The 17,845-nt window shown below is 39.4% G+C and overlaps 1 protein-coding gene across 1 annotated transcript in view; it reads right to left on the bottom strand.

The window, feature by feature from the left end:
* The window catches only part of EBF2 (early B-cell factor 2), a 223,289-nt gene that overhangs the window by 11,596 nt on the left and 193,848 nt on the right, over positions 1-17,845 (bottom strand). Inside the window, exons 11-14 of the mRNA XM_010840164.1 lie at positions 15,071-15,159; positions 12,821-12,886; positions 11,999-12,176; positions 9,565-9,750 (exon numbers count right to left, since the gene is read on the bottom strand). Of these exons, the coding sequence (XP_010838466.1) occupies positions 9,565-9,750; positions 11,999-12,176; positions 12,821-12,886; positions 15,071-15,159 (519 nt within the window). The remainder of the gene's footprint in view (positions 1-9,564; positions 9,751-11,998; positions 12,177-12,820; positions 12,887-15,070; positions 15,160-17,845) is intronic.

The following is a 17,845-nucleotide window of genomic DNA, read 5'->3' as shown; positions in this document are numbered from 1 at the left end:
ACAAAAAAATTAAAAAAAAAAAAAAAAAAGCTTTATCTAAAAAAAAAAAACTGCTCATCCTGAAATGGTCCTGGTTTAAAGGGCAATGCAAAAGGAAGCACTGGAATACATCCCAGTCTTCAAAAGAAAAAAATTGGTGGTATTTGTAGCGCTAGTGGTAAAGAATCCGCCTGCCAATACACAAGACATAAGAGACAGGACTTTGATCCCTGGGTCAGGAAGATCCCCTGGAGGAGGGCATGGTAACTCACTCCAGTATTCTTGGCTAGAGAATCCCATGGACAGAGGAGCCTAGTGGGGTCACAGTCCACAGGGTGGCAAAGAGTCAGATACGACTGAAGCACCTTAGCATGCATGCACATGGAAGAGGATACAGGGTTAAGCCTGGAGAATGAATTTTATTCTCAGGTTCAAGTCAGTCTCCTCTCTAGCCTTGGTTTTAGCATCAATGAAATGTGTGTGTGTGCACAGGGTGAGTGGCTGGGACCTCTCCTCTTTCTGTAAGGCACGGAATTAGAGGCCAAAGGAAAGCTGCTACGTGGAAACCCCTGATTCTGACCACCATCCAGTCTCTGCCATACCGTGTGATCCATGCGGGTACCAAAATGGTGCCTTGGTTTCTGGGTCTGCAATAGCAGAATCTCCCCTCATACAGCATGAGAGAGGAGAGTTTTTATAATGTGAATTAGGCACACACACACATGCATACATATACTTAATTCCATTTATATTCAGCATATGAGTCATTTCTAGTAACAGATCCTAAAGCATGCTTATTAGCGTGGCCACCTCTCAGTGGGAAAGGAGTCATCTCAGACTTCACCAAGTGACATAAAATTGCTGCAGAGTTGGATAAACACAGAGCTGCAAAGTGCCCATTTAAAATATTTTAAACAAAATTTTTGCAAAATGTCAGATTATATACAAATTTAAAATTTAATATGTTTATAATAAAAATCCTAAAAGGAATTTTAATATGCATATGTTAGCAAACATAATTTCTATGTTTATTTTAAAAAATGCTGTAAGAGCCAGAAGTTTCATTTAAATTTTTTTAAAGAAGCCTTAATATCTTAACAGATATTAAAACTTATTATAGATCTATACCAATGAAATCAGTGTTATACCAGCATAGACATAGACAGACAAATCCTTGGAGAAAATAGAGTCCAGAAGTAGATCTGGATATATAGGAGAATTAAAACTTAATAAAGGTGACATTTCAAATTAGTGGGGAAATAAACACATAGGAACAATACACTAGCCATTTGGAGACAAAATTTAGAGTGCATCCTCATATTAAACCCAAAAATAAATCTAAATAGATTAAAGGGTTATTTTAAAAAAAAAAATTATAAAGGAGCTAGTAGAAAAATGAGGAAGTTATATAATTTACCTCATCCTTTCCACCCCAAAGCCTAAACAGAACATCATAAGATAGATTTGTCATGTAACAAAAAATTTCTATGACACATACAGAAAAGGCAAATGACAAATTAGGAAAAATATTTTTCATAATTTATTTAGATATATCCAGATCCTCAGTAGCTAATAGGTTTTTATAAACTAATCAGGAAACGTCCCAATAGAAAAATAGGCAAAGGACATGAAAAGAAATGTCACAGAAGGAAAAATGAAAATAACCAAAAGGCCTTTATAGACCTATAAATGGTCAGACCAATTAGTAATCAGATGCAAATTAAAACAGTAATGAGATGTTATTTTCCACTTGCCAAATTGATAAAGATTAAGAAAAAATTAAGAGGGCAGGGAAACAGATACTCTCCTTTTCTAAGGGGAGTGCTAACCTCTCTGGAGGAACTTTGGTAATATGTATCAAAGTATTTGAAAACGTCCATGTCTTTTAACCCAGTAATTTAATTTCCAGAAATTAATTCCAAGGAGGTAATCATAAATGTGCAAAAAAAAAAAAAAATCCAAGGACATTTTTATAATCATGAAAAACTGGGAAATAAGTGAAATGACTAGCAATAGGATAAACTATATTAAATCCATGAAATGGAACACTAGGCAAACGTTAAAACTAAGATTAAAGAAGAGTGTTTAATGGCATGGAAAGATATGCATCCTCAGATGAGTAAAGCAGAACACGTAATAATACAGACAATGAACCCACTTTTACTTTTAAAAAAAACATACAAAACAAAAGTGTAATAGGATGTGATAGGCATCCAATTTTTTTTTTTTTTGGCTGTATCATGTGGCTTGTTGGATCTTAGTTCCATGATCAGGGACTGAACCTGGGCCTCCGCAGTGAGAGATCGGAGTCCTAACCACTGGACTGCCAGGGAATTCCCACACCCAAATTTTTAATGACATTATCTAGCAGACAGGATTGTGAAAATTTTGAATTTCTTCCTTTTACTCATCTATATTTTCAAAATTTTCTATAATGAATATGTATGACTTTTGATGTAGCAGAAAACAGTAAAAGCTGTTAAAAGAAACAAATGGAAAAATCTCTTATTTCTTTGGTAAAAAATAATACAATCCTTAGCAATAGACATAATAGCTTTCCTGACATTAACATTTCTCTTCAATCTAAGGCTTAATTGCCTGTAAACAAGGTTACCTGTTAACCTTTCTGCTACAAAAAAAAAAGCAAAGCACCAATAAATTTACAAATTCCTGGGAAAACCTTGTTGATTGTAGGTAACTCTGCAATGTAAATGTCACTCCTAATATCTGTTTTCCATTCTTAGAACACAGGTCTATATCACTGATGAATTTTATGGAGCCTAGCTTCATATCTGTGACTTTGAGAATTTTGTCATTTTTCTTCTACTTTCTTTTTCATTCATCTTATGACAGAAGCCCATTAGCTGTGCATCAGAGCAGATGCTGCAGTTTTCAAAATATATGTATCCATGACTGCAAGGCTTACTTTGAAAGTTACCACTGGTTACCTCTGCAAAGAAATAAAGTGTATCATTTTGTTTTCTTTTTATCTAGAAATGCTTTTCAAAGCCTCTATAATGAGGTTACAATTGTCATTTTGTTTAGTTGCCAAGTCATGTTCAACTCCTTGTCCTATGATTTTTTCCCCCTTTCTGAACAAAAAGACAATAGAAACACACCAAAGTATTAACAAGGTGTTTTTGTTGTTTGTTTGTTTTGTTTTGTTTTAATGGCAGGAGTAATGCTTTCTTTTAAAAGCTATTGTCAGGACTTTCCTGGTGGTCAAGTGGTTGAGAAAGCACTAGCCAATGCTTGGGACACAGGTTGGATCCCTGATCCAGGAGCTATGATCCCACACGCCTTGACGCAGCTAAGCCCCGTGAGCCACCGTTACTAAAGCCTGCACTCTAGAGCCCGTGGTCCACAGCAAGAGAAGTCACTGAAATGAGAAGCCTGTGCACCAAAGCTAGAGAGTAGCCCCTGCTCATCACAACTAGAGGAAGCCCAAGCAGCAACACAGACCCAATGCAGCAAAATAAATGAATAAATATTTTTAAATAATAATACAATAAAAGCTATCATCATCTGTGTTCTAAATGTTCTACATAATCATTTAATACTCTACAATAGAAAAAACGTCTTGATATTTATTTTTGAAAATATGAAAACCCTGAGGCCTGAGGCACAGTCCAAGACTATGTATGTAAGTGAAGTAAGAGTCCCTGCAAAGCTCAGACTGGGTGCTCTGTGATGACCTAGAGGAGTGGGATGGGGTGAGACTTGGGAAGGAGTTTCAAGAGGGAAGGGGACATGTATATACTGATGGCTGATTCATGTTGATGTATGGCAGAAACCAACACGAAATTGTAAAGCAATTTATCCTCCAATTAAAAATAAATAATTTTTTTTAAAAAAAGAATCCCTGTGGACAGGTTGGATTCTGTCTGTATGGATTCTGTTTCAAACTTGGCACCACTTGGTAACTATTCAACTTTGGAAGAAGTGGTTCCCTTGGGAGTTGCAAGCTTGCTGAGTAGAACATCTTTGGGGACACCAGTATGTACCGTTTTAGGAAAGTTGATCATGCATACTTGAAAATTTCTCTGGACACCTCTCTCTGCGGATAGAGACCAAAGGAAAGGCCAGTACTTCTGGCCCAGAAATCTCTTGTGAACATGGGGAGTTCAGGAAAAACCACTTTTCTGCTTCTTAGGATTGATTGGCTCACACGGTTCCAGCTGGAACTCACTGGGCACACATCCTTCTTTGCATCGAGCCATTGCATTTGTTGGCGTGAAGGGGTCTGTCAGCATTTCATTATAACCCCCTATTGTCAGGGGTTTAGAATTCAGCCATAAAAACTTGCACTGAGCTGGAACTTGGCACACACCACTACCGCCAGGAAGTGAAGTTTGTATGTGAAATTGAAAAAACATCTGTTTGGCCATTTTTGAAGTGGTGTGAGAGCAAAAGCAGTGAAGATGCAGGGTTTTGATACGCTGCATTGGCCACAAAAGCAAGTCAACTTGACCAAGAGGCTTGACTTTATTTCTTTTTTAACGTCTCTGGCAAGTGATTGCTCCATGGCACACCCTGGCCACATCAGACTAGTTTAAAAAATAAAATGAAAAATCAGAGAAGGGTGTTTTCAGACATAAGCAACTGAACTGATGAAATGGTATCCCCTGAGCCTTTTATTTTCTTTTTTGTATTTCCCAGAGAATTTGAGACTTAGGTGGGTAGAAATACAGGTCATGTGCTATTGTAATGGACTCCATGGGGTATTCAGTTTTTTCACAGAATGGAATTTTATTGTAATAGAATGCATTGTTTGGAATCCCATTCCACGTCTGCAATTCCTTCAGACCTTCCCTCAAAAAAGGAAGGTGAAAGGGGTCTCACAGACCCAGTAGGAAATACAAGAGGACCTTATCTAATGTGTTTCCCTTCCTTTGGGCAGGGAGCCTTCCTATTTGTGGATGCTTTCTTGTTTTAATGGGTGATTTGAAGACTTGGGGTGTTACTGTTTTCTTGTAGCAGTGGGATTGAGTGATCAAGAAAGGACAGTGGACGAAGTGGTCACTGGCTGGGATGGGAAGGGTCCCTTCCTATTGAATGAATTATCTAGTAAGAAACATCATACCATCAACATCTGATGGGCAATTTTATTCATCCATTCACTGTCTCTCTGTCCATCCACACCCCACCCACCCCTTCCTGTCTTACTTTCCTCTTTCTCCCTCCCTCATTACCACACTTAACCCTACATTGTTATATTAACCTTTTTTTTTGTGGGGGGGGCCATGCCATGTGCATGTGGGATCTTAGTTCCCTTACCATGGATTGAACCCATGATCCCTGCATTGGGAGCACACAGTCTTAACCACTGGGCCACCAGGAAAGTCCCTATATTAACTATTTTTGATCTACAAAAATGACAGTTTCACATAGTTCAACCTAACATACACATTTTATTCATAAATGTATGACCATAATGAAATTGCACATTTTGGGACATCAAAAAGAGATAGTTTCCTATGGCTCAGCTCAATAGTATGCTATAAATACATGAAATATCTTTAATATGATTGAATAATTTAAAAACATGATATCCTGGATCTGATGACACATGTTCTAGCCCCATTTTTTACTGTTTATTGGCCATGAGCCCTTGAGTAAGTCAGTTAATAACCCTTCATATCTTAGAAGGAAAAATGATGATGATACTAGTAAAGTAAATTATATTAATGAATATAATTATATAAATATTTTAATTATATACACATAATAAATTATTATATCCATGTGTGAATGCTCAGTCACTTCAATTGTGTCTGATTCTTTGCAACCCTATGGACTGTAGCCCACTAGGTTCCACTGTCCATGGGATTCTCCAGGTAAGAATACTGGAGTGGGTTGCCATGTCCTCTGCCAGGGGATCTTCCCAACCCAGGGATCAAACCCATGTCTCTTGCATCTCCTGCATTGCAGGTGGATTCTTTACCACTAGCACCACTTGGGAAGCCCCTTTCATAAGGTTATTGTGAAGATCTGACTGGACTCATGTGTGAGCATGCTTGTTAGGCTGTAAGGTTGAATGTAATTGTAAATTACTTGTATTGTTGTGACCGTTATCATGGGACGTTATTTACACAGTGGTTCTTCTGCCCTTGCATCCCTCGTAGGGGCTATTAAGATGTGGTCCCTTCTGCACATGGGGTCCACTCTCCACACGGATGCATGGGAGAATCTCTCCAAGGTCTCAGCCACTGAAAAATCAAGTTTCTCCTGAGCTTTGACTACTACTATTACTACTAATGTGTGGACATAGAATTTTATAACAAATAGTGTTTCTCTCTTTGCCTTACCATCTTGTTAGCCAGGGGTTCCTAATCCCCAGGACCAGTACTGGTCCATGGCCTGTTAGGAACTGGGCTGCACAGCAGGAGATGAGCAACAGCAAGGGAGCAAAGCTTCTCTGTATTTACAACCGCTCCCCATCGCTTGCCTTACCACCTGAGCTCTGCCTCCTGTCAGAGCAGTGGCGGCATTAGACTCTCATAGGAGTGTGAACCCTAACCCTAAAATCAAAGTGGAATATCCTGAGATTGCTGCAAGATAGAAATAAAGTCCACGATAAGTATAATGTGCTTGGATCAACCCGAAACCATTCCCTGCCCCCCCCCCCAGTCCATGGAAAAACTGTCTTCCAAGAAACTGGTCCCTGGTGCCAAAAAAGTTGGGGACCGCTGTTGTAAGCCTCTGAACCAAGTTAATGACTCCCTTGAACAGACCCAAAGGCATCCACACTAACCCTTGGATTCATCTAATTTTCCTATCCATGTTTTTTTTCTTCTATCCGTTTCTTCTAGTTTCCATTTTATACTTTCATACTGCTCATATGACTATTAATATTCCCCCCATACATTTTTGGAACAAGAGAAGGTAAAAACAAGCAAGGAAATAAATGAAGCAAAGAACCATTTGTTTTCCTCAGTCCCTCTGATCTAACTGACCTGGACCATCTGACAGGTCACAACGCAGAACGCATGTCTGTGAAACGGCCCTTCCACTCCATGTCCTCTGCCTGCCTTTTTGACTGTGGAAAACTTTAATCAAAGAATAAGTTTAATCAGAGAAATGTGGAAACAAAGGAAAATAGAGAACACTAAATAATAATAATGTAGTCATTAAGCATAGTCAAGGACTTTCAGTTCTTTCTCAAGGGCCATAGATAATATTCTGAGCCCTATCCTGTGAACTGTCTTAAAGATACTGAAACACCAGGTGGAGAAGTTTACTATGTGATGACTGGACTGTACCCAGGACATGCACTGCCACAATTCTGACAACTGGCCACAGAGAAATGGGAACAAATGGACCCTAGAAGTAAAGATTAACTGTACCTGAAACAACCAAGATGATGCTGGTCAGACCACCACGGACCAATCTGAAGCTGACCTGTCAGAGCTGACTACTGTTTCTAGGTTTAGTCTTGTCCCCTGACCCTGCCCACCTTCTGTCTATAAATGCTCTTGACCCAATGCTTCCCAGTGGGAGGAGGGGTGGTGGAGTCAGCCTTTGGACAGACGTGTGCCACCCTCCCCCAACCCCATCCGGTTGCCGGCATCTGAAATAAAGCAAATTTTCCTTTCCACCAACCTGGGCTGTTTATTGGCTTCTGAGAGGTGAGCAGCCAGACTCCCCCACACAGTCTTTCAGTAACATCTACAATAACAAGAGTTTCGTTGTCCTGGAAGAACCAACCTCTGCTACCTCTGCGACTTGTTACTGTATCTTCACCACACAGAGCAGAGTGCTGAGTGTAATGAATCAAACAGATAATCCAGAAATACCTCCTAGGCGGGTGTCCGCAGGGAACCAGAGGCCTTAAAACTAAGAGCGGTGGCCTCCAGACCTGAGCACGTTATGTCCTGAGCTGCACTAGAACTCTCAGCAGAGAGAGCTGCACAGAGGACTCTCAGGAGAGCCTTGCAATCAGCTGTGGCATTTCACGGACACACCACTCAATCTTCAGACTCTACAGGACGGCTTATCCTCTGCCCTGAAGTGGTCCCTATCTGGGGTATGAAAAGCATCTTCTCTCAGCCTCCTGGGATGATTCTACAAGGCCCCAGTTTGGCCCCCGGTTCCATGCAAATGAGTTTTCATAACTTCCTAGAACATCTTAGGCTTCCCAGGTGGCACTAGTGGTAAAGAACCTGCCTGCCAATGCCGGAGATGTAAAAAGCACAAGTTCGATCCCTGGGTCAGGAAGATCCCCTAGAGGGAGAGCATGGCAACCCACTCCAGTGTTCTTGCCTGGAGAATCCCACAGACAGAGAAGCCTGGTGGGCTCCAGTCCATGGGGTCACCAAGAGTTGGACACGACTGAAGCAACTTAGCATGCACACAGTACATCTAGCTTGCAGTTAATTCACAGATTAGGACTAAGAGCTTCTGCCTCCATATATTTCACAGTCACCAGCAGTCAAGTTCCATCTCTCTGGAGGTACATAAGGGAGGTAAGAGCCATGTAGCAAAGTGAGAAGGGAGATGATGTGTTACACAGAAAAACTGAAGCTATCTGCTCTGTCCAGATTCTTGCCCTGCTATATCCTAGCTATGTGATCTTGGGTAAGTCAGTTAACTGTTGGGTACCTAAACTTCCTTGCCGATGACAAGAAAGTAATACTGACCTCAGAGAGTTCTTGTGAAGATTAAATAAAACACTATATCTGAAAGTGCCTAAGGAAGAAGGACTTCCCTGGTGGTCCAGTGGCTAAGACTCCACGGCCCCAGTGGAGGGGACCCAGGTTCAATGACCCCTGGTCAAGGAACTGAAGATCTTGTGTGCCACAATGAAGACCTAGCATGGCCAAATAAATTTTTTAAAAGTATACAGGTTCGATACAGGATCCTTGGGGCTGGTGCACTGGGATGACCCGGAGGGATGGTACAGGGAGGGAGCGGGGAAGGGGTTCAGGATGGGGAACACATGTATACCCGTGGTGGATTCATGTTGATGTGTGGCAAAACCAATACAATATTGTAAAGTAACTAGCCTCCAATTAAATAAATTTAAATTTAAAATATATATATATATATATAATTTTTAAAAAAAGCATACAGCATGTTAACTGAAATGGAGTCTTAATTCCTCATTCCCATCCACACAAATCACATCTATTGCTCCTCTGTAAAAAGGGAATAAATAGTTTCACTCCTTTTCTTTCTCTTGAAAGGCTTTGAGTAAGTGGTGCTAGTGGTAGAGAACCCTCTGCCAAAGCAGGAGACACAGGTTCAATCCTTGGGTTGGGAAGATCCTCTGGAAGAGAGCATGGCAACCCACTCTAGTATTCTTGCCTAGAGAATCCCATGGACAGAGGAGCCTGGTGGGCTACAGTCCATGGGATCACAAAGAGATATGACTGAAGCGACTTAGCAACATAGCACAGCACAAACCAATAAGCCCAAGTCCACTAAAGGAGACGAACAAATGGCAGGAAGGATGTTTCATCAGGAAATTGGACCACGCCTCCGTGAGTCTAAAATGCAGATACGCTACTGTCTCTTAAAAGGCTAGACAGTAAAACCCAGGGACAGAGAGGCAGGGAGAGCTGGCCTGAGGAACAAGGCACTTACTTCCATAAGGGGAGCCGGTGGGGGAGCCGTTGAGAAATCCCGGTGACCCTGGAACACCCAGGTTGGCCATGGGGACGTTGCTGTAGCCATTCATGCTGTTACTGGAGGTGCTGTAGTTAGACTGCTGGGGGGTGGAGCTGGAAGAATAGCCCCGTGGAGAGATGCTGCTCGTGTTGCGGATGTATCCTGGACAACAAAGAAAAGCCCAGATAAATGAGCCTGTACGCTCAGGCGCACTCACACACACAGCAGAGACCAAATATGGCAGCGTAGGTGCACAAAGCTCCCAGTCTGTAGAATTCCACCAGGCTGACTGTGGGCTGGAGGGGGAAGTCTGCAGTTTGTCTTCAGACTTGTCATACCTTCCTATCTCTTCCCCATTCTGCACAAAACCTTCCTCCTCTTTCCCATTTGCAGTCAACATCTCCAACTCACACTAAGGAGTGGTTGACTAAGGGGCAGTGTGCAGTGACATCTCCCAAATCATATCTCATGTAACACTAAAGCCCCCTGAGATACTTGATGGGTGTCACTGAGAAAAGCATTCTCTGGTCAAATGAAGGTTGGAAGATGGTGCATACGGTGGCCATTCATTGAAGATTCATATATGGTGCTGAAGCTCCAATAATTAGGCCACCTGATGCAAAGAGCTGACTCATTGGAAAAGACTCTGATGCTTGGAAAGATTGAAGGCAAAAGGAGATGGGGGTGGGAGAGATGAGACGGTTAGATAGCATCACCAACTCAATGGACATGAATTTGAGCAAACTCCAGGAGACAGTGACCAGGAGACAGTGAAGAATAGAGAGCCTGTTGTGCTGCAGTCCATGGGGTTACAAAGAGTTGGCTATGACTTAGGGACTGAGCAACAACAGAGAATAAATAAACTGGTTTAACTTTGCTAACCTAGTGTTTCCCAAATTTCACGCACCAGAGCATCTTTTCTGGGTGTGGTAAGGAAAGGAGTTCTAGTAACATCGCAAGGGCCACTAGCATTCTACTGATCACAGCTATAGAAGTTTGAAGTTGTTACTGTGCCCTGTTGGGTGAGGTGGGGTGTGTTTTCAAAATGCATTGACAAGTTCATCTAAATGGGCTGTCCAAAGACTTGGAAGCATCAGCAATGGAATGCAAGGGAGAGCCAGTCCATAAGCGGAATTGCTTCTCCCCATATTTCTGAAACCCTAGCAGAGACATCACCTAATCTAGCCTGAACTAACCCATGTTGGATAACTGCCTCTAAAGGTATTAAAGAAATGACACAAATTTGGGGGGACAAAAGGTAATAATGTCCCACCCACATTTCTGTCAGAAGAACTTGCCCTGGGCATGAGAGTGAGGAATTCCCTTGTAATGGATGAATAAAATTAGAAGTAAAATGATCCCAAAGTTAGGGATATCAGCAGAAACATTTACTCCTTTTAAAAAATGACTTATGATAAATGTAGCACCTTAATGAAATCAATCTCAGTGACTAAAATCTTTACACAATATGTTTTACATATGAAAGCACAGTTAGCTGTGTTGCTGTCTATATATATTTGTATCTATATGTATGTGTGCGCTCAGCCACTAAGTTGTGTCTGACTCTTTGTGACCCCGTGGACTGAAGCTTCCAGGCTCCTTTTTCCATGGAATTTCCCAGGCAAAAATACTGGAGTTGGTTGCCATTTCCTCCTCCAGGGGATCTTTCCCAACCCAGGGGTCGAACCTGCATCTCCTACATCTCCTACATTGGCAGGCGGATTCTTTACCACTGAGCCACCTGAGTTTCCCATTTATTTGCATACATTTGTATATATTCATATATGAGATAATATACAAACAGAGGTTACCAAACAAATATAAGCCACCCACCCTTGGTACTAGTAATTTGGGTGCAGGTAACAATAATGGCAATAACTCTGCTTCTTTCCATTATTCATTTTGATGATTACAATAACAGAAGTGTACATTTTATTCAAATAATACCTGTATATCTGGCTGCAGTAAGCCTAAACTCTTCTAAATTCATAATACTTCATCGTATCTTTAAATATTTCCATTGAAGTATTCTACCTGGTACTTAAAAAGCTGAAACTCTAACAATACATCTAATGTTGAGATAATCCAATTACTGCATTGCTTATCTGGGACACATTTTCTTTTTTTTTGAGTCGTGAGACTAGTAAAGTGTTTATTAGGAGGAAAACAAGTATGGATAGACACACAGGCGGGCTCAGAGAGAGAGTTGCACCCTCTCTGGTACTTTGAATCACTTTGATGGAGCATTTTTTCTGGGTTTCCTCAGGCAATCATTTTGATTTGTCTGGTTGTGAGTAGGACACACTCTTTTCATGACATAAGAATCAAACATTCACTTCTTTCAACTCCAGCAGAGCCAATCTTTTAAATGCATAAGATGTTTGTATTTTGAGTCTGAGAAAGGCAGTACCTTGATTGTTTCCCTGTGTTGACTCTGAGATGCTGACCCCGAGCTGGCTGCCATAGGAATTGATGCCCATCATGCCACTGTGAGCCGGGGAGCTGGAGAGAGCTGGGATCTGGCTGGGATTCCTGGGGACACTGTAGAGGGCTTCAGCGATGTCCGCGGCTCGCTTCAAAATGATGTCCTACAAAATGGCAGGTGGAGGTGAGTGTTTGTATTGAGCAACAGGAGTCAAACTATACTCAATATTTTATAATAATCTGGAAGGAAAAATAATCTGAAAAAAGATATATATGTGTGTGTATACCTGAATCACTTTTCTGCACACCTAAAACTAACACAACATTGTAAATCAGCTGTGCTGGCAGGTGTGTGTTCAGTTGTGCCCAGCTCTTTCTGACCCCATGGACTGTAGCCCACCAGGCTCCTCTGTCAAGGGATTTCCCAGGCAAGAATACTGGAGTGGGTTGCCATATTCTCCTCCAGGGGATCTTCACCACCCAGGGATCGAACCCATGTCTCCCGTGTCTCCTGCACCGGCAGGTGGATTCTTTCCCATTTGAACTATCAAGTGAGGAATTGGGCTTAATCAACTACATAAACTATGTGAAAAAAGCGAGTTGCTCAGTTGCGTCTGACTCTTTACAACTCTTTGCAACCCGCCAGGCTCTTCTGTCCATGGAATTCTCTAGGCGAGAATACTGGAGTGGGTAGCCCTTCCCTTTTCCAGGGGATCTTCCCAGCCCAGGATCAGTATACTTGAATTAAAAAAAAAAAAAGAAAAGAAAAGAATCAATCTCAAGAGAGTGTGAGATGTGAACTTCTAACCTGGTTATTGTGTGGTGTTCCATAGAGCGCCTCCACCAGATCTGCCGCTCTTTTCAATAGCATTTCCTGGAAAAAGAAAAGAAAGCTGGGTATCAGCAAAGGTAAAACCTCAACTGGCCAACACAAAGGAAAATTACCTACAAAAATCAAAAGTCCAGGTATTCCCCTAAAATGTAAGTCACTAGCCATGATGTCTTCTATTCACTTTGACAGGTAGAAAATAAATAATAACACATATAAACTCCTCTATAAATATGTATCTGCATGAAATTCATCTCACTGAAAAGGCTCCATAAAGAGCTGGGCTACCAAGACAAAAAGCAACCAGATTAAGGGTGGAGTCGGTTAACATTAGTAATGTCATGGGAGTTCCATTAAAAACTACTTTCAGACTATTCCATTAAAAAAAATCTGGTACTCTAATTAACCAAATATTCTCAAATTGATTGACTGGCCTGAGTCAAACCGCTTGCCAAGGAGTTGTCCAGAGTCCTGAAATGATCTTGGCAATGCCTTCTGCAAAATTTTACTCTAATAAAGATGAATTCTTTCAATAATATTTCCCCCTGTTCACTTTAACCAGAGAGAATTAGTAATCAGTAATCCCTTTCCTCTCATTGTGTCTTTTCCACCTCCTGTTTTTAACAGCCTTTTAAATTGCTATTAACCTACTTTCCAGATATCATCTAATTTAATGGGGGGGCTGGGGATTTTTCTGAGAGGAAAATAAAGGTGCAATGGAGCAGCAACTGCAGTACTTGAATTTCACTCACTACAGAAAAGAGAAGATGGAATTTTGTAATGTTTGTGCTTTAAGGGCAAATGTAAATGTTGAAACTTCATAATTTCTCATTAATCAATACCTAATAAACTGATGTGATTTTAAATAAAGAAAGTGAAAATAATGGGCCAGATATACAATAGAATTTTTGTGAGCAAGTTCATTTAAAAGGGATACATTTTTTTTTCAATTTTATTTTATTTTATTATTATTTTTTAATTTTATTTTATTTTTAAACTTTACATAATTGTATTAGTTTTGCCAAATATCAAAATGAATCCATCACAGGTATACATGTGCTCCCCATCCTGAACCCTCCTCCCTCCTCCCTCCCCATACCATCCCTCTGGGTCGTCCCAGTGCACTAGCCCCAAGCATCCAGTATCGTGCATTGAACCTGGACTGGCATCTCGTTTCATACATGATATTTTCATTTTATAGAAATTTGTTAATATATGGGTGTTTTTCACTTCCATGAATATCTGTGTATGTACTGGGCCCTCAGTGAATACTTGATTGTGGATTAATATGTCCCTGTAATAATGGGTAAATAAAATTACATTTAAATAAAAATGAATTGGAACTTACACTTTCAGACAATTTTTCAATTATTTATTTTTCATGAAGTTGGCAGTGTTTTATAAGTTGAATACTCACAGGTCCAAATTTTCAGATTTTGTATTTGCTCAGAGATTCATCATAACATATTCCATAGTTAGTAGATATTTTATGAGCATCTTGTACCTCAAGCTTAGCCCAATTTCAAGGCCTAATTTAATTTTTATTATATTTTATTTAACCCAATACATGCAAAATATTATCATTTCAACATGTAATTAATGAGACAGATTGTATTCTTTTTTTTTCATACTAAGTCTTTTCAATCTGGTGCATGTTTTATAGTACATCTCAATTTGGACTAGCTTCATCTTATAGGTCCAACAGCCCAGCAAGCTGGGAGTTACTATATTGGACGTTGAAAGTGTAGTTTCTCTTGTAAAAAACATTATATAGTAATATTATAATATTTATAGAGTATACACCTCCAGAAATTATATGCTCCTTTATTTACTGATTCCCCCCAGCTTTTTTTGAGATATTATTGACATACAACATGTGTAAGTTGATACTACAAAGCATGATGATTTGAGCCACATGTATACTGTGAAATGATTACTACAATAATGTTAGTTACCACCTCCATCCCCTTCACAGTAATTACCTTTTTTGTTTTCATTTTGTGGTGATAATTGTTAAGACCTATTCAAGTATACAATATAGGATTATTAACTATAGTTACCATGATGTACATTAGATCCCCAGAAATCACTCATCTTAGAACTGAAAGTTTGTATGTCGGACAAGGGATGCCTAACTTAATTTTAAAGAGACCTAAGTCTCTAGGTTTATCTAAGTTTACTGAAATTTTACAAGAAGGTTTTCACATGTCATTTTCCAAAGTGTATTACCTTAGCTAATCTCTCAGGATCTCCAGGATGTCTCGGGATGACCTTCTGCAGTCTCTGAAAGCCATAGTCTATGGTGGGTTCATTTAATGCTGAAAAACAAAAGTCCTCTTCTTGAGGATGTAAACTGGCCATAGAGCAAGGTATCTGGTTAAGTCTGCTATGGATAATAGAAAGGTTCCGATATTATCTTTCTAAGAATTCACACAGTTGTTTCAATCAACTAAGGATTTTTGCTATTGACATTGGTTAATTCACATTTATAAGTTTAGAATTAATAGTAATTTAGTCATTAGAATGATGTCTCAAATGTCAAGATTATTATAATTACTTTATCATTTCTGCCTTCAGTGCACACACTTATCATTCTTTGCTCACTCTCAACTACTCAGAAACATTACACAATCAATCATATCCCATCCCAGTTTCTTCTGAAGACAATAAAGTATTAATACCTTTCCATGCAATGGCACCCCACTCCAGTACTTTTGCCTGGAAAAATCCCATGGATGGAGGAGCCTGGTGGGCTGCAGTCGATGGGGTCGCTAGAGTCGGACACGACTGAGCGACTTCACTTTCACTTTTCACTTTCATACATTGGAGAAGGAAATGACAACCCACTCCAGTGTTCTTGCCTGGAGAATCCCAGGGATGGGGGAGCCTGGTGGGCTGCCATGTATGGGGTCGCACAGAGTCGGACACGACTGAAGCGACTTAGCAGCAGCAGCATGCCTTTCCTTTCTTCCCTCCTTGCCTTTTCCCCAATGTCTCATCATCTAGTAATTCTTCCCCTAAATGTCACTTTTTCTTAATTATGTTCTTAAATATTTATATTTATACATCTATAAATCTTTTGTGAGTTTACAAAACTCTGTTCTTATGCATAATATGATTCCAGAATTTTCAATTACATTTTGTTACACGTACATTCACTTCATGTCAGGCTCCATCAGATACTGCAAGTTCCATAAGAGCAGAACTCACACATACTTTGCTCCTGTGTTCTCACTGTTAGAGACAGTGCCTGGCACATAGCTGGCACTTACTGTCAGCAATTGTGAAATGAGTGAGACAGTGAATGAATGAATGAAGGACTTATTTCAGCACTTCTACTATGCTAAAGAGTTTTGGGGGACTGATTCCTTTATCCTTTGTCTTTCTTCCTCTCTTTCTTTACTTTTTAAAAGTTTGGTTGCTTAAATTTTATGGTTTTAAAATTAATACGTGATCAAAGTAAAGGAAAAAGATAGAAAGGATAAAATAATAATCACCTCCACTCCCATTAGGCAGCAGTAAACACAAGAGGGTGTATTTTCTTTTTAATCTTCCTTTTTGCATATATGTTCTATGAATATTTGTTGCTATCATTTGAATTCTCAAAGCAACACTTTTTCTTTAAAGAAATTATTAAAATTTTTAAATATAGAAGGAAAAATAACATCATCCATAATCTCATAATTTTAGAGATGATCTGGGTTAACATTTTTGTATATATCCTCCAAGATTTAAACACACACACATACTAAAAATTATTCAAAGACATACTATTCACACTGTTACATAACCTACTTTTTATTCATTTAACAATATATCAAACTTTTCCCCAGGTTATTAAATATTCTTTTATAACATTATTTAAAATTCGTGCATATTTTTTCCATGACATGGTCTGTAATTTATTTAAATGGCTTCCTAATGTTTGGTATTTAACATGGTCCTAATTTCTCACTATTATAAAAATCAGAGCAATAATTATCCTTTGTGCATAACTTTGATTATTTCAATTGGAAAATTCCAAGAACTAGAATTACTAGACCAAAAATTATGATTCAGATTTAAGGCCTTGGCAATCCACTTCAGTACTATTGCCTGGAAAATCCCATGGACAGAGGAGCCTGGTAGGCTACACGGTCCATGGGGTCGAAAAGAGTCGGACACGACTGAGCGACTTCACTTTCACTTACACATACTGTCAGGTCACTCCTTAGAAGAATATATAAATTTATACTCCCTCCAGCAGGGCATGTGGTCATTTAAACTTATTTCTTTATTCATCAGTGAGATTGAAGAGTTTTTTCTTATACTTGCTGAACATTTTGATTTCTTCTTTTATGAGCTGCTTATTAATACTTTCTGTACTCATTTCTTTTGAGAAATAGGCCTTTTTTAACTTGTAAAAACACTTTACATGTTAATATTTTTAACATTCTATCACCATGTTACAATAACATATCCAAATTTGTTCTTAGGTATTATAGGTAGAAAGACCATCCCAGCTCCAAGATCTGGCAAATACACACACACGTGGGTCAGGGGGTATTTGTGTATACATAACTATAAATATACGAAATCTTTAGGTCTACCAGTAAAATGTGTACTGCTCACTATTTAGGTAGCAAGTGTTTTTTTTTTTGCTATGTATTTCATTGTCTGTTGATTTTATTGTGAATATGATTACTCCCTCATCACATTTTCTACGAGTTTTACTAGCACCTAGAAAAACTTTGGTTTTTATGTGTCTGCATAGGCAGTGTGCGAAGGGTAGTGTGTGGCAGTATATGGTATAGTCATTAAGAGAATCAGCTTTAGAGTCAAGTGGATCTTGGGTTTGAATCCAGCTCTACCATTAATTTCTGTGAGCTTCTGTTTAAAATCTAGTTCATGGGTTTGCTGTCAAAATTAAATGAAACAGTGTATATCATGTTCCCAGTACAGTTCTTTGCAATAAAAGATTGTAACCAATGGTAACCCCTGACAAATGTGTTTTTTTCCAGTTTA

The sequence above is a fragment of the Bison bison genome, unplaced genomic scaffold (assembly GCF_000754665.1).
Source record: "Bison bison bison isolate TAMUID 2011002044 unplaced genomic scaffold, Bison_UMD1.0 scf7180017864141, whole genome shotgun sequence".
Classification (NCBI taxonomy): domain Eukaryota; kingdom Metazoa; phylum Chordata; class Mammalia; order Artiodactyla; family Bovidae; genus Bison; species Bison bison.
This window is presented reverse-complemented; position numbering and strand designations above follow the sequence as displayed.